This window comes from Indicator indicator, chromosome 6 (assembly GCF_027791375.1).
Source record: "Indicator indicator isolate 239-I01 chromosome 6, UM_Iind_1.1, whole genome shotgun sequence".
In the NCBI taxonomy this organism is placed as follows: domain Eukaryota; kingdom Metazoa; phylum Chordata; class Aves; order Piciformes; family Indicatoridae; genus Indicator; species Indicator indicator.
In genome coordinates, this window is record NC_072015.1 from 6463786 (window position 1) to 6487364 (window position 23579).

The following is a 23579-nucleotide window of genomic DNA, read 5'->3' on the forward strand; positions in this document are numbered from 1 at the left end:
TGCAGGTAGTTTTTTTTGCTGCTGGTGGTTTTGATTTTTTTCCTCTTTTCTTATTAGGATCTTGAAAGCTCCATTTACAGTTGTGTCAAAATACACAGAGTGAGACACATGCAAAGCACTGTAGTTTTGGTACCCAGGTTGAAGGAAAACACTTCCAGAATTGAAACAAAAGCTCACATACCACAAAATGAAGTAGGAAGTGAATTACTAAGCTTTTAAAAAACATCTCCATTTTCTTTACTCAAGAAAAATGAAAACCTTTCACAGCCAAATTAAGACTCCAGGTTTAAAATAATTTATTCAGTCACATAAATACTTTGTAACATTTGCATGTTCCCTTTGTTACATCCTTGGCACACAATATAGCTCTGAACTCTTACAAAACTAGTGTAAACATCCATGGAAAAATAAAATGAGAGGGAGCAGGACATATGGAAAAATGCAATAAATAGCAAAAGAAGTGAATAATTGAAGGAAAATTTCTTCTTTCCTATGAAGCCCATGTAATTACACTTTTATATTGAGAGCTTTTTCATTGTTAAAAAAGACTGAATTAAAACTCAATTTCCATCTTTCTACCATTGTTGCATTTAATTAGATACATGATACAACCCTTTAACCAGGGCAGGTTCTGGAACGCACAACAGCAACTCAATGCAACTGTATTATTTGAGGCATCACCAGTTTTGGTTCACACACAGAGGGTTACAAACCAGTACTTGCAGTTCAGTGGTTTTGGACAAGGTAACTTCTAAACTCCCAAACACCTTCTCAACATAGCATTACGTTTTTCCTTAATGAGCATTAGTGTATAATCTGTTCTTAATGAAGACAACATTAGACAGATGTTGTCGGACACCTGGATAATGTTGAATGTGGTTGAACCAACGAGAGACATTAAGGTATTTCTCCTTTTCTTGCACTGTCAGCTCCACCTGTATGGGAAGAAATAAAGGCACCAGTAATTCAAAGCACTGCATCGTTAGTGCTGTACCATGTGGTCAGGTAAAATAAAAGCAGGTTGTCTTACAGCTGATTTTAAATTCCATCAAAAGTTGTTACAATCCAGCAGTTTTCTACCTTAATGTCACATATTAAAATTCACAGCCTGAAATATTGACTTTTAATTCACTCCAACGAACAGACGTGGTGGGTGGAATATACATTTGAATGGGGTGAGGGGAGGGCATTAGCTTGCTTGAATTGAATTCCTCTACATACTGAGGAGTTAGCAGTACTAGGGGTGCAGGGAAGAGTTCCACATGTCCATCATGTTCATCTAGCAGGTGGTGACTACTTCACATATCAATGTGTATTAGAAGTACAGGAACAAGTTATTTCCAGGCACTTTCAGACTGGATAGAAAGGGTTTCCATGTTGAGCTACGCCATACAAGAGTTACTATGAAAGAGCACAGCTTAACACTTAGCACCCACATGTGCTAGTTCACATTACAGCAACGGTGAGATTCAAGTTAGTACAGTAAAACAAACTAGAAACCTGTCCATATCCCAAGCACATTTTAAGTATTATCACTGACTCCTACAGTTTGAGGTCCTGTTGCTCAGAGTTATCAAGTCACCAGCAGGCACTTGGATATTTTCACCTAGACCTGAACAGTTCAAGATCAATCAAGAAGCCTCCTCACACAGCTCTTGCAACAGCTCCTAGCCATAAGAACTGTGGCTAAGGTGAAGAGCTTCAAGCCTACCTTTACTTTTGATCAGATGAACTCATCTAGAATTACAGACCTTAACTACACCTTTCAAAGCCTAAACTCAAGACAGCAACATCTTCAAAGTTTCACTACAAAGTTTTTTATTACTTCAAAGTCTTTCACCCCGGCTGTAGGAGGACTGTTCCCATCCTGGATTACAATTTTAGGTCTCCTCATTTCTCTGTAAGGAGGTTACATCACTAGTTTAGACACTGCTTCCTCACATTCACCTACTACAATTAATTGCTCTGAAAACAGACTACAAGAACTGCATCAGGAACAGAACGGGATTTTCACATCAACCCTAATTTTATCTCACCAATACTGAAACTGATAAGCTTGGGATTCCTCTCACTTCCATTTTCATTTAGCTAAGGCAGCCAGGAAGCTGAACTTTAGTCATCTTGACAACACCTGCAAGTCGACGACAAAGGACTAGATGATCTCTAGAGGTTACTTTCAACCCTCACTAATCTGTGACTGAAAAGGAGAATTTTAACAGATATCACTAGACATGTCTAATTTTTCATGTTTAGACTCCTAAAGCTCCTGAAGGTTAATCCCCTCTTCAAAAGCTAAGCAGATGGTATATTCCTTATGCCTTGTTCTGCAAACACCAGATTTGATGGATCATTGTTCGTTTGATCTTGGGTACAAGACAGCTGGAAACAAAGATGCTGCAACAAACTTTCAATCACAGGAGGAGCTATATATACACATTTACTCAGCTCTGTGAGTGAGAAGCTGGCATTCAAAGCTCAGTCTCATGTTAAATTTCACCTCAGATAAGGTAGTGGTTTAAATTTCCAGAGCTGCCTATAACACTTGCTGCTTCTCCTTATCGTTCCCTCACACAGCCCAGTATTTGGCTTAGATTTGGAAAGCTTTAAACATGCAGAGGTCAAAAGAAAATAAGGAAATAAGGAAAATACTGGAAAAATACTGAGGAAGATTTTCAAGGAGCTTCAGGAAGGAATTCTGAACCAACCCCACACATCATTAAAGCTCTAGTAACAGAAAGATAAAAGGAATTGGGGCAACAACTGAAGAACAGGGGTCTTGTGGCTGCTCCTAAACCCAAGCAGCTCTTGTTCCTCTGGGACTCACCTGCCTGAATTTTACAAGCACAGCACTGCACATGTATTTTCACAACACCACCTGCAGTTTTGAACTGTGAGGAATCCAGTTCAGGCAGTATAAGAAAACCAGCTTTTTTTTTTTTTCTCTGCTGGCATGGAAGTGTAAACACTACTCCTAAACCATATAGTCTGATAGAAGCGCAAATACAACCATGTATTTTTGATGACCTAGAAACGTAAGAGCTCATCAGCATTCACCAAGTGGAAGGGAATAACAGTGGTAAGGGGAAAAGCTCCACAAATTTTAAATTTATTACAAGCAAAAAGTGGAAGCTATTAAAACGTAACACTGAGTGCTTCACACATCGCCTGAGCTTCTGCAAGGATAGTATATTCAGGACAAAGAAAAACCCCTTGCAATACCATTTCAGGGAAGATCCTTTTGATCACCTGCATTTTGCAATAATGAATTGTAGTTAGAAGGTAGTGCCTGGTATGAAGCTTTACAACATTTACAAAGTGACATAGAGCATGAAAAGAGGAACATGGGTACTCAAAGGTCATTACTGAAAGTATTTAAAATATGAACAGATACTAGAAATGGTATCACCAAGTTCTGTGAGTGTTGTACAATTAACGTTGTAATTACAATACTCTTGAGGTTTTTAATGGGTAAGCACATGTTTATGAAAATCACAGACTGGTTTGGGGTGGAAGGGTCCTTAAAAATCACCCAGTTCCAACCCCAAGGCAGGGATACCTCCTCTTCGACCAAGTTGCTCAAGGCCCCATCTAATTGGGGCACAAGCCAGCCTCATGAGGTTCAACAAGACCAAGGGCACGGTCCTGCATCTGGGTCGAAGCAATCCCAAGCACAAATCCAGGCTAGGCAGTGACTGGCTGGAAAGCAGCCCTGAGGAGAGGGACTTGGGGGTGCTGGTGGATGAGAAGCTCACCAGGAGCTGTCAGTGAGCACTTGCAGCCCAGAAAGCCAACCAGAGCCTGGGCTGCATCAAGAGAAGTGTGACCAGCAGGTCAAGGGAGGTGATTCTCCCCCTCTACTCAGCTCTGGTGAGACCCCACCTGGAGTACTGCATCCAGTTCTGGAGCTCCTATTACAAGAGGGATATGGACGTGCTGGAAGGTGTCCAGAGAAGGGCCACCAGGATGATCAGAGGGCTGGAGCACCTCTCCTATGAGGAGAGACTGAAAGAGTTGGGGCTGTTCAGTCTGGAGAAGAGAAGGCTCCCAGGTGACCTTATTGTGGCCTTCCAGTATCTGAAGGGGGCCTACAAGAAAGCTGGGGAGGGACTTTTTAGGATCTCAGGTAGTGATAGGACTAGGGGGAATGGAATAAAGCTGGAAGTGGGGAGATTCAGGCTGGACGTGAGGAAGAAGTTCTTCCCCATGAGAGTGGTGAGAGCCTGGAATGGGTTGTCCAGGGAGGTGGTTGAGGCCCCATCCCTGGAGGTGTTTAAGGCCAGGCTGGATGAGGCTCTGGCCAGCCTGATCTAGTGTGAGGTGTCCCTGCCCATGGCAGGGGGGTTGGAACTGGCTGATCCTTGTGGTCCCTTCCAACCCTGACCGATTCTATGATTCTAATTTAGCTTTGAACACTTCCAGGCCTGGAGCCTCCACAGCTTCTTTGGGCAACCTGTTCCACTGCTGCCTCTCTCTCAGGGGGAAGAATTTTTTATTGATGTCTAATCTAAATCCAGCTTATTCCTGTGCTAAACTAAAATGCCAATCTAAGTTTCAGATTTTGGAGCTGATCTGGTATTTCCTCCTCATGATTTTATATTGATAGTTCTCAATCTTCATTTCTCTGATGTAAATCAAAAATAGGTCTGGAAAAAAAAAATCCTCCTCCATTCTGTTAGTGCAATGAAAAAACATCTGAAGGGCAAACCAGACAGCTACTCTAATAACAACCTCCCCTTTCTGTACTCTAGGCACAACAAGCAAGATATTTTTCCTTATTTACATAATGTACTCTATCAGTGAAATATATTAAAAAGCACTTTGTGGCATGCTCTACTTTCTACTTGGAACATAACTCTTAGGTTAATTGTTTAGAGATCACTTCCATGGCATTTTTTACAACATTTTGTTAGATGGGTATTTTCTGTTCTTCCTCATTAAATTAGATAATTCCCCCAAGTTAAGAAAGGCTGCTGTTCTGCTGTTAAAATAATTATTTGCTATTAAAGCAATTATTTTAATAGCAAAGAAGCAGAAACTCAATTTGATAGGCTTTTTTATGTCATGGAAAAAAAAAAAGAAAAAAAGGAAAGAAAAAGAAAAAAGAAGTCTTGCTCTTCCATGACCAAGCTCACAAAGGGTAAGCAAGGTGGTCATCACAGAATGCAACCAGAAGAGTTTCTAGAAGGACTATAAATACACAAGCTTTAATTATATTTGCTAATATATAGCATGAGGGATGAAGGAATAAAATATCGTTCCCACAGCCAGTATGTGCATTTGAAATCTAAAAATACCTGCCTACATCTGAAGTTCTGCAGCATCAAGAAGATACCTCACTTGTAAAATGCAGATGTGAGGGAAAGAAAAACCAAAACCAGATAAATGGCCTATTTCATGAAATACATCTCCTTTCACATAGTTGTAAGTCATTCCTTTTTTGCTTATAAAGGAACATGCTGAAAGTTTAATATTTTCTTTAGAGCAAACCTGTTTTTTGTAATTCAAGTGCCATTTCCAGCATCGTCCGTCAGAAGGAAAACCTGTTAATTTCATTACTAAAACAAACAGATTGCTATTTTTTATTCATATTAATTGATAATCTGCTTATTACAACAATGTTTCAGTAAGGAAAGAAATTACTGGAATAAAACCTACTGCTATGGTCTCATCTTAGTGCTGTATAGTTCTGACCTGGGGACAACTTGCTTTGTTTTCTACTTTGACTCCAAAATTTTGACTGAGGCTTCTCTTCCGTTTGCAGATATAAGTTTCAAGTTATTTTCTAGACCTTAAAGAAATTTTCAGTCAGACATATCTGAGACAGCTTCTGACAGCTGGTTCTGACAAAATATCTGAAGTATAAAACCAGATCAATCTTTTTATTGATTCTCTTAAACAGAACTGGACTTCTGCTGCTTGAAAATACGTCAGAATAAAAAACAGAGGGAAACTTTTCATATTATTTTTTACATTTAAAGTAAACACGTTTATTACCTCAGGGACAATTTAATGCTCACCAATTGTCTCAGCTCTCCCCAGGCAAGGACTCCAAATTTGTGTTTTCTTTGCAATCTATATTTCAACTTCCCAGAATTTTGTTGCTTATCATATTTATCCACATATGTGTTTAAGCAATCAAAGTGTCCAAACCCAACAATATTTACATTAAATACATGGCAACACAGAACTATATATGACAATATCCGTCACATGGTTTGAAAAAGCTCAATTTGCATGAAGAATTACACTTTTCGGGTGCTTGTGACCAAAATGATGCAGAACAAAGTATGTAATTTGGCTCCTGACTTATTACAAGTGTCTATTTCTCACTAATAGACTCAGTCTGCAGGAAGCTTGAAATACTCCTATGAATCTGACTCCCACTCATAAAATGTCAATTCCTTTCCCACAAGATAGATTTTTAAACACATAGTACTACTGTGCTTATTAAGATAACTAGAAGGGAGAGGAAGAGTAACAGCAGGCAAATAACAGCAAAATTAAGAGTTACAGCTGTTCAGTAGCCAAACTGATTACTAAGTTCAAATGCACAAGCCTGAAGAGTGAGGAAACAAGATCCAGAACCCCCCCTAGAAAATAGGAAGGGCAAAACAAAGGTGGGGAGGAGGGGAGAAATATGAAGATGTATGATCTATATTCAGAAACATTCAGAAAGGAAGATGAAACAGGTGAAAGAAAGTGAGCAATAGGACTAGGCAGGCCTAAAAACCCTTCCAGTGAAATGTTTATCAGAAGGTGTTACAGTTTTAATAATACTTAGCTCATTCAGAACAATCATAGCTTGTTACTAGTATTTACAGTATTGTATTACTAATGTCTGTGTCTGTCAAAAGCAGAGAGATTAATCGTAAAGGTCAGTATCAGCAACACTTTCAGATCGATTTTCAAGACAGCTTGATGGACAGCAAGAAGTGTGGGGTCTTCCCCCATGTCTCCATTTCTACTTCCTCTCTTGAAAGATTATAGAAAACGTTTACAGTATTTTGCACATGGAAAAGAGTGGTGGACAGAACAAAGTGCTTCCCTGGACCATATCACATCGAGATACAGTCTCTTTGCTTCCCCTCCCTCAAAGCTCAGAGCAGAGAAGCAGCTCTGGATGTACTCTCTTCTTATTACAGGAAAAATAAAAATAATTAAAAAACAACAACAACAACAAACCCCAAAACACCACCACAACACCAAAAAAACACAACAAAAAAACCCCAAGATTCCACACTTCAAGATCTTACCTCTATAGTTAACTACTAATATCAATAATTAATCAATAATATTATCAATTAATCAAAATACATGTAATTCCAATTGGGAAGTTCCTGGAGTTTCCTCTTTATTATTACAGCCACCCCATTATTTGCTCTTTATACCCTTCCAATTGAGAACATTAAATCATGAAATCAAGTATTTCAGAAACAGATGCTGTACTATAAACTTTTCCCAAGTAGTATCTGGATGGTTGCAGGCACCCAGGAGCACCAAGTCATTTGTTTTTACCATCTGTTCTATTTCCCAAAGCAATAACTTGTGTCTTTTCTTCTTGATTAGGTGGTCTACTCTAGAGCAAACTCTAAATTTAAAATAGGCTTGATTTTCCCCTGCCTAGCCTTCGGAAAAAAAAAAAAACAAAAACCCAGTCTCATTTGTCCTTATGTTCCTATAGCACATACAGTAATATTTTTAGAAATTACTTAAGTTTTTGCTGTGTCTATATATCGTACGTGAAAGGCAACCCATCCTGACATGCCAGTCAACACATCTGTCATACTAAAGACAATTTACAAGGCAAATATGATTTAACCAAATTAATTCTAAGTGACTGACTGTAACATATTTTCACCAACCTTCTGAAATGAAGCCTCCTGGACAGTCAAGATACATTTATGAGAGTTCTCTCATGCTTTTGCTAGTGTTTCATTACTTGATCTTTCCCTCTGCCTCCCTTTTGAACTGCTGCTTTCTTGCACTCTTCTCCCAGAGCCCTGCTTTTTCTTGTGCACAGTGACTGTTCACCCCGCTGATTGAATCCACTGATTTCACAGACACACATGCATTTCTCAAAAGGATCTTTGCTACCTCCTCTCCCTCCCAATATTCTAATGTAAAACTGATGTTATCCTCTCCCAAGAATTTAGCACACCTTCTTGTGTAAGTCCTTTGGTCCATTTAGCAGTTCTCACTCTAGAAGAGGATGGCTCGATTTACAGCCACTTTCCACAGTCCAAAATATTAACTAACTTACCCTGCTTCATCTTTCAAATACCACTTGGAGTCGAGAATTAAGGTGCAATGATTTATAAGCACTTCATAGTAAACCCGAGCTGAGTACAAAGACTCTCAACATCATCTCCACTCAGTACAAACCTTTATTTTTGTTGTTTTTCTTCCTCCTAAGCATCAGCTCCCCGTTTGATTTTAATATTCTGTCTGTTATCAGGACTAGAAACACAAATGACATTTTGTTCTGCCTAACACTCCTCTATGTGTTCATCTTTCAGGAACTTATTTATCTTCATCTTTCACAGCACCAGCAGCATTTCTCCAATACTAACAAAGTTAGTACTTCCAGTTCTGACACGTTCTTTTATTTATCTATTGTTGTACATATAAAAATAATGCAAATAACACTTACCATGACACGATGCAGTCCATAGTACATCAAAATGTCTGCTAAGGTAAAAATGTTTCCTGCAAGGTAGACTTTGTCTTCAAGATGTACATTAAGATCCTAAAGGAGGAAAAAGAAAAAAGTCATTATACTGCTGAAATACTGACTTTGTAAGACAAAATATTAAGGCAGCTTTTAAAAATAATAGAAAACTTCTTCTGGAGACCATGTGTATAAAATAAACATCTTTAATTTATCCCATTAAAAGTGGGGGGGAGGAAGAATATATAGAAGCTATCAAGGTAATTGATTGAAACATCATCATTCCTCAACAGTGAGAATTCTGTAACATTTAAATCATCGGTCTCTAAACCAAGTGCTATCCAGTTTGCAGCTGGCACATCAATTTTCATCAGTCCCCCAACTTGGGGCCACTCAAATTGTTATATAAAGTGTGATTTATTTTACAGATTAAACTGACTCCATAGATATACTTCAAAATCTGTCCTTTCTTGGCTTCAGGTTGCTGGAACTCAGATGCAAGAGTTGCAAATGTATTTTTCGTTTGCGTAAATAGAATGACAGGATCATTTCAGTTGGAAAAGATCTTTAAGATACATTAACCCAACATTACCAAGTCTTCTGCTTAAATACATCTGTTGGCACCACATCTACATGGCTTTTTAATTCCCCCAGGGATGGAGACTCTGCCACTTTCCTGGGCAGCCTGTTCTAGGACTTGACAACCCTTCTGGGGAAGAAATTTTCCCCAGCGTTCAACCTAAAGCTTCCCTGGCACAACTTAATGCCATTTCCTTTCGTCCTATCACTTGCTACCTGGGAGAGCAGACCAATACCCACCTGGCTCCAACCCTCAGCTTCCCCTTCTCAGCTGGGAACATTTGACACAGGCTTTTATTAAAGTTGAAATCACTGCCAGCAATTCTTAATGACCAATGTTGTTGAATCAGTAACCCTAAGTCTGTATGAAGAGAGGACTGCTTCAGCATTTTAAAGTCACCTCCCTCTCAACATTTCCGTATCAGTCTACAAATGTGAGACACAGAAAGCTTCCACTTTGAAAATACTTAATCACTGAACCTATCTATATTACTGAAAGACCCCTTTTCATGGCATTTTGTATGCAGGCATTTTGACTGACTCACTCTTTGCTGTTCACCTCTGAGAACACAGGCATCATACATCAGCTTTAACTCTTGACCTGTCCTTCCTTTTCTCCACATCTTATATACCCTTCTGGCCTCTACTTCCCTCTAAAGAAAGAAATACCACAGCAAATAAAATTATTTACTCTAACTCCAATTCCAGCATAAGCAAGTTTTAGTTTTGCAACATTTTTTGCAGGAATGTAGGAAAAGTTTCCCAGCTTTTCCCTAGATTTAGAATCTCCCCCTGCTAGTATTCCTCTGCTGATTGAAAAACCCTGCAATAAATACACTCCCTTTTCCTCAGAGATCTTAAGCCCCCCTGCCCTAAAAACAAAGATAAGCAGCTTAAACATACCTAACGCTTTCCAAGATGTCCCTGAAATAATGTGTCAGTCTCAATTACAGCACGTTCCATTTTAAGAAAACCTTTTATTTGACAGAAAAAGTCTACATCAAGAAAGGACTTAATAACTATTGAACAACTTAACATCTACATTTAGCCTTAAGCACATTGCAGTTTCTTTGGTGCAATTTTACCAATCATAGAACGGTTTGGGCTGGAAGGGACCTCTAAAGTTCATCCTACAATACGTACATAAAACACCCCAAATCAAACCACGAAACTGTAACACTAAGATTTGAAGACATCCGACCTTGCATTTGAATTTGACAAGTTTGTCTTTATTATGCTACCTTACCGCTACTTTGATAACCTCTTCATGACAGGACTCTTCTACTTCTGTAATACTTAAACATCCTCAAGTCTGCTTTGATTTATTAGAGAAAAATCAGTAAAAAAAATATTAACCTCTGCATAGTTAAAATTATGTAAGGTCACCTGCCCCCAGCCATGTGGCTTCTTCTTTTTAGATTGGATTACCACTTTGGTCATGTTAGTTAGCTCTCAAATTACTTCTAACACAGAACTACAGCTCTGTGGCATTTTGTACATATGCCACAAAGATGAATGTAAAGAAGAAAAAATCCTGTAGAAAGACAAAACTTGAGAGATCTGTTTACTAGAAATAAAATCATCAACTCACCTATTCTTACACAGATTCTCTAACCAGCATGTTGCACTCTGATTGTAATTAATGTTGAATTTGTGTTTAACGAGAAGTAACACTGCTGAAATTATATCACACTCTCATCCCCTTTCTTAGTATAGACTACGGAATCAGGATTTTAGAAAGTAAAAAACCTCATTATCTCTGAAGGCACAATCTACAGAAGTTATTTTCCTACTTGAAATTAGGGATTCCTACATGAAAGAAGTTATGGGACAGTAATTCTTAGTTTTATTTATCTTCAAGAGTTGGGCTTGTTTCTATGGATTAATATTGTGTGCCCAGTTGTTCAGGGTGGGTTAACATCACTCAAAGAATGTGTTCTTTGAATACACTACATATGCATACTCAAAATATTCACCAATAAAGAAATCCTAAAACTTTAAGAGCAAGGTAAACCCTTGTAATCTGAACTACTATTTGTTCTGGTTCATGAAATTTTAGGACTGGAATTCAATAAAGCTGATTTAGTATTGGATAAATTAGCATTATTTCACAGTTGTGGTTTTCACCATGTACTTTCCTCCCATGGAATAGACATCTATTCTTATTTCAATCTTCAAGTCAAGCTAGTTCAGCTTAAACACCACAATACAGGGTTCTTTTTTCATGTACACTAGCTACATTTAGTTAATCTTGCCTCATGGGTTACACTTCCCTCAGATGATTGTTATTGGCTAATAGCCAACTGGGTTAAAATTCCCCAATGTCTGATGTTGCTACGCCAAAGCCTGAAGTAGCTACGGTATTAAACTGAAGCAGCACTCCTGCCCTGGAGACATTAATGCAAATACAAATATAAAACTGCATTTAAATTTCTATTACATCCAAGAAATTGAAGTCTGGTAACTGGTTGTTTGTATCACTGTCTGTCATGTACTCAATGTCATCACTTAAATTGATTCTGTCTATCCAATCGCAGCATTAAATGACTGAAATAGCCTTAGAAGTTGCTTGCCACTCTATGAACTTATTGTTGCAATCCTTCAGGAAACCCCTTCTCAGCTTTCAGACAACTATTTAATGCATAGCTGCAGTGAGATGCACTAACACGTGCCGAACAACTGCAGCAATTCCAATTCCAGATTTGAGAATGAGTGGAGAAAAAGCAACAGAAGGAAGAGAAGTTGCATTTTTTATGGACTAATCAATGGATTTCCACTTGTTTCTATGGAACACACTTCAATTTACAGCCCGTATCTCAAGTGACATTTCATCCCCACAACACGCTCTGGCTACCCCACATTATCCTTACCATCGTTTAAATCCACAATCTAATTATTTGTAATCCAATCCATCCATTAAAGTGACAGAATTGCTGCCAGTCACCACACACTGGGACAGCTGCTCAGGTAAGTAACAGTTGCTTCTTACAAATGGATCTAAACCTACTCTGATTTTGGTTTGGATATTTTATCCATCACATCACTGGTGTTTATGCTTCCCTTACACAGAAGCATGTCCTTTTGGTCAGCAATATCAGAGGTCATTTATGCCCTAAATGCCTTTATAACACATTATGCAAAGACAAAGAGCTGAGCACTCACAAATGCCTCACTAAAGCCTTTGACAAAGCAGAACCCAAGTCAAGCATTCTGCAGCCAAATCCAAGAGAAGCAAAACTGCACTGCTGGGGCACAGCCATATCTTTAATTCTAATGAAAGACTTCTGTCTGTCTGGTAAATGAGCTAAATCTGCTTTGGACAATTATAGATCACATACTAAGTTTCCTGTAAAAAGAAGAAAAAATAATCCGCAAGTGCTGCTCAGATTCAAAATCCAAACTTTTAGGTCTCCAAGTGCTTGGAATCCCAGTGCTAACAGAAAAGGGAGAGAAATGAACACAGGAAGTCTAAACAATTTCTGGACAAGAATGTCAAAGACACATCCCATTCAGAAGCCTGTCAAAACCTAGCCTACAAGAACTGTGGATTAACAGCAAGGACAGAGCATGGATTAACCTATTTACATAATTGTGGAAACAGTGTTTTCCAAACAAGGACATTAAATAAGAACTGAAGCTCTCTTGTGCAGATTTCTAATTGGGTTTCATGATTACAGCTTGATAAGCACAGGAAATTGTGACATAACTGGTTGACATCAAGAAATATTTTTTTGTATGACATGCTGAAAGTATTACACAAAAACTCTTGGTTACAACAATCCTCCAGAGACTACAGATTCCTAATTTTCTGTGGAAATTTTTCCATGAATTCAAGTACAAGCTCCCAAGTATTTAAAATATGCCTCTGAAAATGGGGTGGGAGGGGAAGAACTGTAACTACAACTACCTGAAAGGAGTTTGGAGCAAGGTTTTAGTTGCTTTTCCCTACTAACAAGTGTTAGGATGAGAGGAAACAACCTCAAGTTGCACCACTGGAGGTTTAGATTGGATACCAGAAGAAACTTCTTCAGTGAACAGGCTTTCAAACACTGGAGCACACTCCCCAGTGAGGTGGCTGAATCACTATCTCTGGAGATGTTTAAAGGACAGAGATGTGGTGCTGAAAGATGTGGGTTAGTGGTGACCTGGTTGTGCTGTGTTGACACATCAATTCATTGATCTTTCAGGTCTTATCCAACTGGAACAGTTCTTTGAACCTATCTTCCCAAGGCCAATAGAAACCCTTCCTGTTCAACAAACATTAAGGCAGGTATTTACTGATGTTTTCCAGAATCACATCACCTCAGTTAAGGGTTAAAGAGAGGCAGCCTCAAGTTTATATCAGAAACTACTCAACTGTTTTTGGTGCAGCTTACTATATATTGTGGCTCTAGGCTGCAACTGTCCTAAGACTGCCATTGTGTATTCCAGGCATGCTGTAAAACTATAGCCTCAGACTTGCCTCCCCCCCTTTCTTTTTTCAGCTGTACTCCCTTTTGGCAGAGTTTATTTTAATGGTAGGCTGCCTCTTTTCTCTGATTAATTGTGGTAACAAGAGACCAAATTAGAAAAAATTAAAATCTTAATAGCTGTACTATGAAATTACTAGTGCTGGAACAATTCCACAGCAGCCCTGCGTCAAAATACACTCGGGTTGTTCAACATCTGCTAAGAAAACAAAAATCCACAGGAATATTTTAAACTGCTGATATCCATTAGAAAATATTCGGCACTGGTGGGGTCACACCTTCAGTATCAGGTTCAGGTTTCAGCCTTTCATAAGAAGGGTGTAAAAGCAACAAAGCTGGTGAAAGGTCTGAAAGGTTTTATGAGAAGTGGCTGTTTAGCCTGGAGAAAAAGAGGCTCAGGGGAGACCTTCTCACACTCTACAACTACCTGAAAGGAAGAGGTAGAGAGCTGGGTGTTGATCTCTTTTTCTTAGTAAAAAGTGATGAGAGGAAACAGCCTAAAGTTGCAGCAGGGCTGGTTTGGGTTGGGTATTAGAAGAAACTTCTTCACTGAGAGGGTTATCAAATACTGGAACATACTCCCCAAGAAGGTGCTTGAATCCCTTCCCTAGAGGTGTTTAAAAGATGCAGAGATGTGGTGCTAAGTGACATGACTTGGCACCAGACGTGGTAGTTAGATAATGGTTGGACTCAAAAGGTCTTTTCTAACCAAACGAATTCAATGATTTGAACTTAAAGGCAGAGATTCTCTCTCGAGTGATGTAATTTCTCAAAGAAAATTTTGCTTTGTTGGGAAACAATTTAACATATTTGTATTTCAGAATATTGTCTTCTCTACACTGTCACTGTTAAGGCTGAAATTGAACAAAGATACCATCACCTTCAGCATGAAACCATCCTATGTGTCTGGTTTAAATATTCAAATACAGTTCAGCAAATACACAAGCACTGACAAAACAGCCAGAGCAGATGCAATCCATTGTAACAAGACAAAAAAAGCTTTTTGTTTTTTTATTTGGTAGAAGGGCAAGACAGGTAAGTAGAAACTTAGTTACTTATTCTCAGATGGTCTCCTCATAGGAGAGAACAAAAGGCTTCAAGTGTTTGTTTGAAAAATAACAGAAATTAATACTTGTCAGAAAGGTTTAAGTAGACAACAGGGACCTTTGAGGGTCACCTCCTCATACCATCTGTTCAAAGGACAGATAAATCTGAACTTAACCCCTTTTTAGTCAATGCCCCCTCCAATCAAGTTCTGAAAATCCCAAAATGTTGGCAGCTTTACAGTTGTGGACTAACCACAACTGTAAAGGTTTTGATTATAGAAAACACCAGAGGTCTTACAAAAAGCAAAGCAACGTAACAAGCTAATCCTTAGCCAAAGGATGATATTCCATAGATACAAGATTGAGATAATGCAGATTATCTGTGCCTTAAGTTAGAGAAATTATTCCTTTCATGCTTTTACCAAGTTGATCCTTGTCAAGAGGGCATGATATTCCAAGTCCTCAAGATCAAGAAGTCTTATCAGTTTGAACACTGATCAGACACTAGATTAGACATTAGGAAGAGATTCTTCCCCATAAGTCAGGTAAGGCACTGGAACAGGATGTCCAGAGAAGTTGTGGAGGCTCCAAGCCTGGAAGGATTCAAAGCCAGGTTGGATGAGGCATTGAGCAACCTGGTCTATGAGGAAGTATCCCTGCCCATGGCAAGGGGGTTGGAACTAGATGACCTTGAAGGTCCCTTCCAACCCAAATCATTCTACGATTACTAAAAAGGTTTTGCTTTGCACCATTTTCAGATGCAAGACTTTCCTTGATTTTAATTGATACAATGTGTTAACTCTTGAATGGTGCTTCAGTTTCTCTTTGGTTTCTCATTGAGTCATTCGGCACACCGAACAAGTCATAACCCCATGCAACACTACAGGCTTGGAGCAGAGTGGCTGGAAAGCTGTGCAGCAGAAAACAACCTGGGGTGCTGGCTGACAGCTGGCTGAACATGTGCCAGCAGTGTGCTCAGGGTGGCCAAGAAGGCCAAAAGCATCCTGGCCTGTATCAGGAATAGCGTGGCCAGCAGGAGCAGGGAATTGATTATGACCCTGTACTCAGCACTGGTGAGGCTGCACCTTGAATACTGTGTTCAGTACAAGACATTGAGCTGGTGGAGTGCATTCAGTGAAGGACAACAACACTGGTGAAGAGTCTAGGGAACAGGAGTTATGAGGAGCTCCTGAAGGAACTGGTGTGGCAGTTTAGGCTGGGTACCTCCTGTTACTGCCACACAAGTTACACCTCCGGTGTCCCAAGTGTCCAACCCAATAAGGTGGACACAGGAAACAGTATATCTCTACCCATAAATCCTGTGCCCTATAAATCCACCTGCAAAGTCATTCTCTCCCTCTTTCTTCCCTCTGCTCCTGTGGGAGATGCTCTCTTCCCAGGTAATGGTGGGGGAGTATCTCAAGGCCTCTTAGGCCTGTATAGGCCTAATGCCAGGAGGAGAAAGGAGCAGGGGGGGCAGTCTCAGACCTGGCCAGTCTGGGACTTGCCTAGCAGTGGGAGGGGGAAGAGTGAGCCCTGGGGGTTTTGGTAGACGGGAAGAGTTGGGAAGCCTTTGGGTGTTATGTAAGGGACTCTGTACACTTTGGGACATTTCTGCCACTATGGTTGTAGTGTTTTGTAGTTTCACCAATTGCTTTTCCATTTAAACTTTCCATCACTCTCCAATCTGGTTGTGTGAGTGTCATTCTTTTGTCCCTCTCGGGACAAGAGAGGATCTGTCTGGCCTCAAACCAGCACAACTGGGAATGTTTAGTCTGAAGAAAAGGCTGAGGAGAAACCTCATTGCTCTCTACAACTACCTGAAAAGAGGTTGTAGAGAGATGGCGGGAGGGGAGGTCAGTTTCTTTTCCCTAGTATCAGGCAACAAAACAGAGGAAATGGCCTGAAATGGTGCCATGGGAGGTTTAGATTGGATATCAGGAAAACATTCTTTACTCACAGAGGGGTCAGGCATTGGAATAGGTTGTTCAGGGAGTCACTGTCCCTAGAAGTGTTCAAAAAGCATGTGGACATGGTTTAATGGCTATAGTGGTCTTAGGTTGACAGTTGGACTAGGTGATCCCAAAGGTCTTTTACGACTGAAACAATTCTATGACTGTAAAAGCACTAATTAACAGTCACAGCAAGTAAGAAGGAAAATGAGTAAGTTTTGCTGTCTACTCCCTGCCACCTGGCTGCTCAAGCAGCAGGGTGACCCTTGAAATACTCTTTTCTGCTGTCACCTGTTTTAAGAGGAAGTAAGCTTCAGATCACAAGTTTAATAGAACAGATCAAAGACTCTACACCAAAGAGCTCGATGTGAAGGGTTGTTTGCACAGGTTCCTTTATGATGATTTCACTATTCACACACAATGAAGTCCACTTACCCCTCTTGGTATCAATGCCAATTAACACCACATCATATGTGGCCTGTATTCTCTCATTTCCAAACCAATGAGAATAGCTCTTAAAATAATCAAAGAGCTATCTTGAAATAAATCAACCTGTTTGTAACACGGGTTTTATGAAGATGGCAAGAAAATGACATCTTACATGGCTAGTAAGAGACTGGCTGTTGAACAATCTCTAAAGTACATGGAACTACATAGTTCACAGTGTTACAGCAGTAAAACTCCACAAGAGTTTTGCATCATGTATTTTACAGCTTAAGCTGTTTCTCCTCCTGTTTCAGGTTGTTGGGGTGCTTTTGTCCATAAAAGTGAAAAGCAGCAACCTGATTAAAAGCCAGAGATTCAAGATACGGGTCAAGTCTGCTGAGTTTTATTAATTGGTTCTTCATGCAGCAATGTGATCTTCAAGGTCACTCCCAAATTCAGTGGCAAGGTAATGAAGTGCTCCTTACCTTCAGAATGATTCTTGTATCTTCTTTACTAGAGCCTCCATCTACTCGAGTCACTCTATATTCCAACCACTGCTGAACAACAGCTTTCTCCTCTGCAGTGCTTCCAAGGAGTTGGTCTTTCTTAGCCTGTTTAACTAGGTGAGCAGCTATGGTCATTAACCCTGTCAGACCAGGACCATTGTTTGTCTGAAGAACAGGAACCTAGGAGAAGAAATAAAAGTGCAATATTAAAAACAGTCAAAAAGCAGTCTCTAGAGAAACAGCTATTGGGTTCTGACAGCCCCTCAAAAACACCTCTAAAGCAATATACCAGAATTTACAAGTACTCGTACTAAAGCCATAACATAAAAGTATTTTCTTTCCAGTCTTTGGAGTGGCTTTCAGTTTTTGCAGAAGAAATGCATTTAACACACACATGGAAAAAAATATAACATTTTTAGCTCCAATTAATCTAATTCTGTTTGGTCTAACATTACCAGAAATCTTATTAACTAACTCTTAAATTCAGGACTCTGACTTAAGGTTGCAGTCAGAAGCATCCAGTTGCCCTCTGAGCACTCCACAGCAGCCAGACCAACTGAAATGCTTATTTGTACTTCCTGTTCTACTTCCGAATGCTCTGACAGGCATTGGTAGTTAAGTGGTATCAAGGGCGGACAACACAGCATACCTCCACCTTTGATTAGGTCTTCATTCCAGGACACATGCAAAGTGAGGCTCGACAGGACTCTGGGCAGCCTGATTTAGTCAAAGATGCCCCTGCTTACTGCAGAGAGGTTTTGACTAGATGACCTTTGGAGGTCCCTTCCAACCTAGACCATTCTATGATTAATTAGCGACATTAGCATGTGTTAAAGTGCAGGAAAGTAAACTGAACCACTAAGAGTCAGGAATTAATTCAAACTGACTGCAGCAGACTAAATTAATTGAGTCATCGATGACATCAAATGACAGAAGAGAAATTGACTAAAACAATCTTTTAAGTATATGACCACACAGAGGACTCCATGTTCTGATTTAATTAAACATAAGGTGCAAGCCGACAGCATAGCATTCATTTTGCGGTTGTATCAAGATTCTTTGGCTACAATTCAATTTTTCCACTGAGCACACAGCCAAAAAAACTATAGACACACCAATTTTTCAGATTTATGCTCTACAGTGATAGCATTCAAAAACCAACTGGGTTGTGAAATAACTAAAGAAGATTTACCATCAAAGAATGTATATATTGATACTCAAGACTCTAAACAAAAATAATAAATAAGAAAAAAAAAAACATCTAAAACATGAGGTTTTTTCTCTGTTGTCTTTCTCCAACAGAATCATGTAAAGGCCCTCGGGTATCTGCGCCACACTCAACTCTACGTTTCTCATGCCTCATCAGCTTCTTAAACCAAGGAACTTAATGTCCAAAAAGCCAAGACATCTACTAAAAACAGCAAAATATTTAAGAGCAATAGCTCTTCATTAGAGATGTATTTCTGATACTAAATCCGCATTTTTTCCATGTAATTTAATCACACGAGCACAGAGATAATTTACACTGGGCACCCGGAAAACGCAGAGAGGTGGAGTGTAGCGTTAGAACATTTTAACCCGACATCCCTCCAACGACACGATAACCCTCCCACAGGCATGAGATTTCCAGAAGCTACGCGTAGGTAATAAGGCCTTAGAGCCACAACTTACGACATACAGAAGGAAGGCATTGAAGAAGAAAAAGTGAAAACAACTTATGACGTAGTGAAAGAAGACATTAAAAGAGAAAAGCCGAACCCCCCCCTGCTCAAGGGGAAACACTGTGTTCGTGCCGGCATACCCAACTGAGACCGCTAAAAGCTTCGCTCGCCCGCCCGCCCGCCCCGGATAGAGAACAGTGGGAGGCCCGGCCACCATAGCACTAGTGGAGAGAGTGGAGGAATCGCCGCACGGGGAGGTCGCAGGATCTGGCAGACGGGGGAGGAAGGGGCGAGGCACGAAGCTGCTGGGGAAGGAAGTTCAAGAAGGTCCGCGCACGCCATTGCCCGCTCCCGGCCCCTCCTCGCTCCCTTCACCTTCCGTTCCCCCTGGACGCCGTACTTGTTCCCTTTCGGCAGGCCCAGTAGCCTCTCCAGCAGCGCCAACTCCTCCGGTCCCGGCCGCGCGGCAGCTGCCATCTTTGGCGAACCACCTGGGAAAGGAAGAGCACCAACGACCGCCACCTGAAAGCAACCGCCAACCCCATTGGAAGACAGAACCATACGTCACCAAATGAACTGTCACTGCTATTGGCCAGGAGCTGGCCAGCCAATCAGACGCTCGGCGCATGCGCAGCCACGGGCACCCGTTACTCGCTCCCTGGCACTTGGAGCATACGCGCAAATGAACGGAGCCATGCCCTCCGGGGTATGGCCTCGGTCGCGGGAGGTTCGGGATCCCGCATCCGAGACCAAGGGCGGGGCAGCGGTTTAATGATTCCGGTCCCCGCAAGGAAGGGGTAGAATATCCAAGTGGCTGCCTCCTGGCGGCTCTGCGGCCAGGGCACCGCGGCTGAACAAGCCTTGCGGCTTCCCCGAACAAAGGTGTTCCCTGGCAGAGCCGGTTTCTGATTGGGGATGGAGGTCGCCGCCCTTTGTCGTTGTGTCTGTGACTGAGGCAGAAAGGCTTTCCTGATCCCAGTGCCTGCCCGTTGCAGGCCTTGTGTCGCAGCGGTACCACCCAGCCCTGGTTTCTGGGGTGCTGGTGGTGTGCAGGGCCACCCGATACCCGGCACCACCCAGGGCTCCCTGCTGGCCGTGTCCCGGCTTGCCAGGTCCCTCGACACCGCTTAACTCGATTGATTGCTTCATGCAATTGCGGCATGCTGGGGCATAACATGGAATTAACTAGACAGACGCGTCTCTGCCTTCACTCAGGTTTCTCAGGAACCAAAGCTAATAAGATTACACTGCTGATACACACGTTTACCAGATTTTGAAGGTGACACTGCCTGCCTCCGACCTGTAAATTTTGAGCTTAGAATCGTTTTGCTTGGAAGAGACTTTTAAGACCATCAAGTCCAACCACTGTCAGGTCAGTACTTGCCTAAGCAGCTTGTTACAGGGCTTCACATCTGTTTTGGGGAAGAAAATTTTCCTAGTGTCCAATGTAAACCTGCCCTAGTGGAACTTGAGGCTGTTTCCTCTTGTCCTGTTACTTGGAAGAACAAACTAAGCTCTAACCAAGTTCCCTTCCCACCCAAACTGATCTATGATTCTATGAATGGTGAGGAAATGGATAGGATTATTTTGCCAGTGTTTAAAACTGCTAGTTGATTGTTTCATTATTGAAAGATTTCACTCTGATTATGATCCATCTATCAGCAAATACATGATCTACAGTTAGAGGTAATTTTATGTAGGCATACTTTATAAATATTTTGGTAGCTGGAAGGTGAGACTTATCTGTGCAAAGTATTAGTATCAATAGCTTGAAATATCTGTAAGATAAAAAGCTACAATTTCAAGTCTGATGAAATCTAAAGCTTGCTTTTATTTTCTTTTTGGGTTTCCTCCCACCTCAAAGTTGTAAAGTTTTTGGAAGGGTAGATTTAAGTAAAGGAGATGAGCTACCTAGGGTTGTGTAGCAGTTTCCTCTTGGTAACTGTTTAGCTGTGTCTCTCTCCCTTTCTTTTTCTGTGCTCAGTTCTCCCCTCATTCCATTAGATGGAGCTTTGTGATTAAGACTGCAGAAGAAACTTGCTTCAAAGTGTAAGATAATTCACCAGGGAAGGGCTCGGGGAGGAGGAGAATGAAGCCTACTTTGCTTAGAGGTATCAGTGTCCTGTATGCCAGCTTGATACACAAAAATCTGAATCAAGACCCTCACACACAATGAAAATAACTTGAAAAATCGATTCTGTCAAATGGAGCGCTGCTTTAATCTGCTGTTGTCATAGTCAAGTTCCAAATCTAGAGTACCTTAGGTTATAAATTAAATGTCAAATATAATTAATTTGGCACTTGAAACATGAAGCGGATGACTGTTCTTTAGAGAAAGCCTGACAGCTTTATGTATGTCATGTTGGTATCTGTTAAAATGAGCTTTACATGCCAGATGATCCTTGTGTGAATCAGATTGCTGGTAGCAGTACCAGGATTTTGTCAACGTAATAAGTCACAGAACAGTTTCCCCCTTAATTGTCTGAAGCTTTTGCAAGACAACTTAAATCAAGTGTCATCTGTGCAAAAGAATGGTTTTATCATACATCAAATAAGACATTTATTTCTTATTCATTACTAGAGAAGTTATTGTGGAATATTTACATACAGATCTACGTTTTATACTAATGGAGAGTGTTTTCTGCCCTGCGCCTTGGACCAACTGTGGCTACAATTTGAATCCAGTTTGCCATCCACGTTCTTAAATCTAGCACCAGTGGCTTCCACAGGGAGGTCCGGGTTACAGCTGTGTGCACTGTTCCTCCCCCAACCCACTGCTTCAACATAGGGAGACTCTGTCTTCTACACCCTCCTCCTAAACCAGAAGCAAAGACTTTTTCTTCACCCTGTGCATTTTGTGTTCCTGCTTTGCACAATGAGCTACACCAGCCTTTACACTTACAGCAATCCCGGGGAAGTAGAAAAGGGGGTTTGTTCACTGCACGTTTTTACAGTTGTTGAAATAAAAGTATTGATAAACAATGTTATTTCCCACTAACAAAACTAGTAGGACCTTCCTAATCCAATTTCCCAAGCAGAGATTTGAGAACTGCAGCAAGGTTTCACTGCTGTAGTTTTAAATGCACGTAACAAAGTGGTGAAATGTTTGGGACTGATCCCCTTTATACTTCCTGATCTATAGCCTGTGTGAGTGGAGCTATTTAGCTTACGAGCTACTAAAAAGAGGCTGAGACTTTGCTGCTATTATTTCTCTCCTTGAAATAAGGGGAATGTATATAGACTTGTTTCTGATTCCTGCAGTGGCTGAATGAAGCAAAGATGAAATCGGCTTTTTTTAGGTCAGATTCTCTTGGAAAATTGAACTCACTGAAAGAATGATTCTTGTAACAGCCATCTCTCCTTTGTTTCAGCCTCCCTTTTCATCTGCTCAAATCCGTGCTGTACAACAGAAATACAAGTCCCAGATCCATGTTAAAGTTCAGCCATTCTTATATGTGGCAGGCAGAAAAGACTCAAAAGCAAAATTTTAAAGCTAAGAAGCACAATAATTTTATCTTTTGTCTCATTTCCACTAGGTTACACTGATGAAAGGACTTTCAGTGCAAGCAGTGTCTCAGAGATGTTACTGTCCCAGCAGCTAGCAGCTGATTTTAGCCCAAGTGAATAAACAGGGCAGGGAAAAGGTTGCTGTGGTATCACTGCTGCATGAAAAGGAACGAGGGAGACTTGTCATAACCCTGAGAAGGCTGATTTCATGCATATGTCTTAATTTAGCCAAATATGCATCCATAGAACCTACCACTGACTGTTAGAAAATGGACTTAATTCTTTCTGTCTTCTGCTCCATGGAAGATGACCGCAAGGCACAGCGCTGCCCAGTGATTTAAGGTCATCATCTTAGCTGCAAGGCAGTGCCAGGTTCAAAGGCAGGACTGCTGCATTACTGCACAGCTGCTGAAAAGCTAGTTAGCTCAGGTAGGAGACAATTAGCTCAGTACTGCTCTATTTTTAATGTGTTCCTAGAACTGACTTACCTCATAGTCCAGCATTCATAGCTCAAAGTTCCCTGAACTTTTATCTGTTTGTGTTTGGATCTCAAAAGCATTGTAACTTGATTTGGAGATTAAACAACTGTTGAACAGGGGTGTGAGTTTCTGTTTGATAATTCCAAAATAATTCTGACAGTTTCCCATGTAATTTTAGACCAGTAACCAAGAGTGTGTAATATTCATATATACGTGTATAAAATTTAAAAGGTCTCATTGCTGTTCCTTTGAAGTGGTGGTTGGGTTTTTTTGGTTTTTTTTTTGG

The 23579-nt window shown here is 40.6% G+C and overlaps 1 protein-coding gene across 1 annotated transcript; it reads right to left on the bottom strand.

Moving 5' to 3' along the window:
• Nucleotides 1–284: 284 nt before the first annotated feature.
• Nucleotides 285–19801, bottom strand: EEF1E1 (eukaryotic translation elongation factor 1 epsilon 1). Its single transcript, XM_054381742.1, has 4 exons — nucleotides 19683–19801; nucleotides 17626–17826; nucleotides 8651–8746; nucleotides 285–935 (listed from the first exon to the last, which is right to left on the bottom strand). Exons 1-4 carry the CDS (start codon nucleotides 19782–19784, stop codon nucleotides 795–797), a joined length of 540 nt encoding a protein of 179 aa, XP_054237717.1. The 5' UTR covers nucleotides 19785–19801; the 3' UTR covers nucleotides 285–794.
• Between the last annotated feature and the right edge of the window lie 3778 nt (nucleotides 19802–23579).

Excerpts from the sequence above, each read along its gene's own strand:
- EEF1E1 (XM_054381742.1), bottom strand. The coding sequence starts at position 19,784 with ATGGCAGCTGCCGCGCGGCCGGGACCGGAGGAGTTGGCGCTGCTGGAG. Across the intron at positions 17,827-19,682 it reads GCGTCCAGGGGGAACGGAAG|GTTCCTGTTCTTCAGACAAA; the intron begins GTGAAGGGAGCG and ends TTCTTCTCCTAG. Across the intron at positions 936-8,650 it reads ATGGACTGCATCGTGTCATG|GTGGAGCTGACAGTGCAAGA; the intron begins GTAAGTGTTATT and ends CTTCCCATACAG.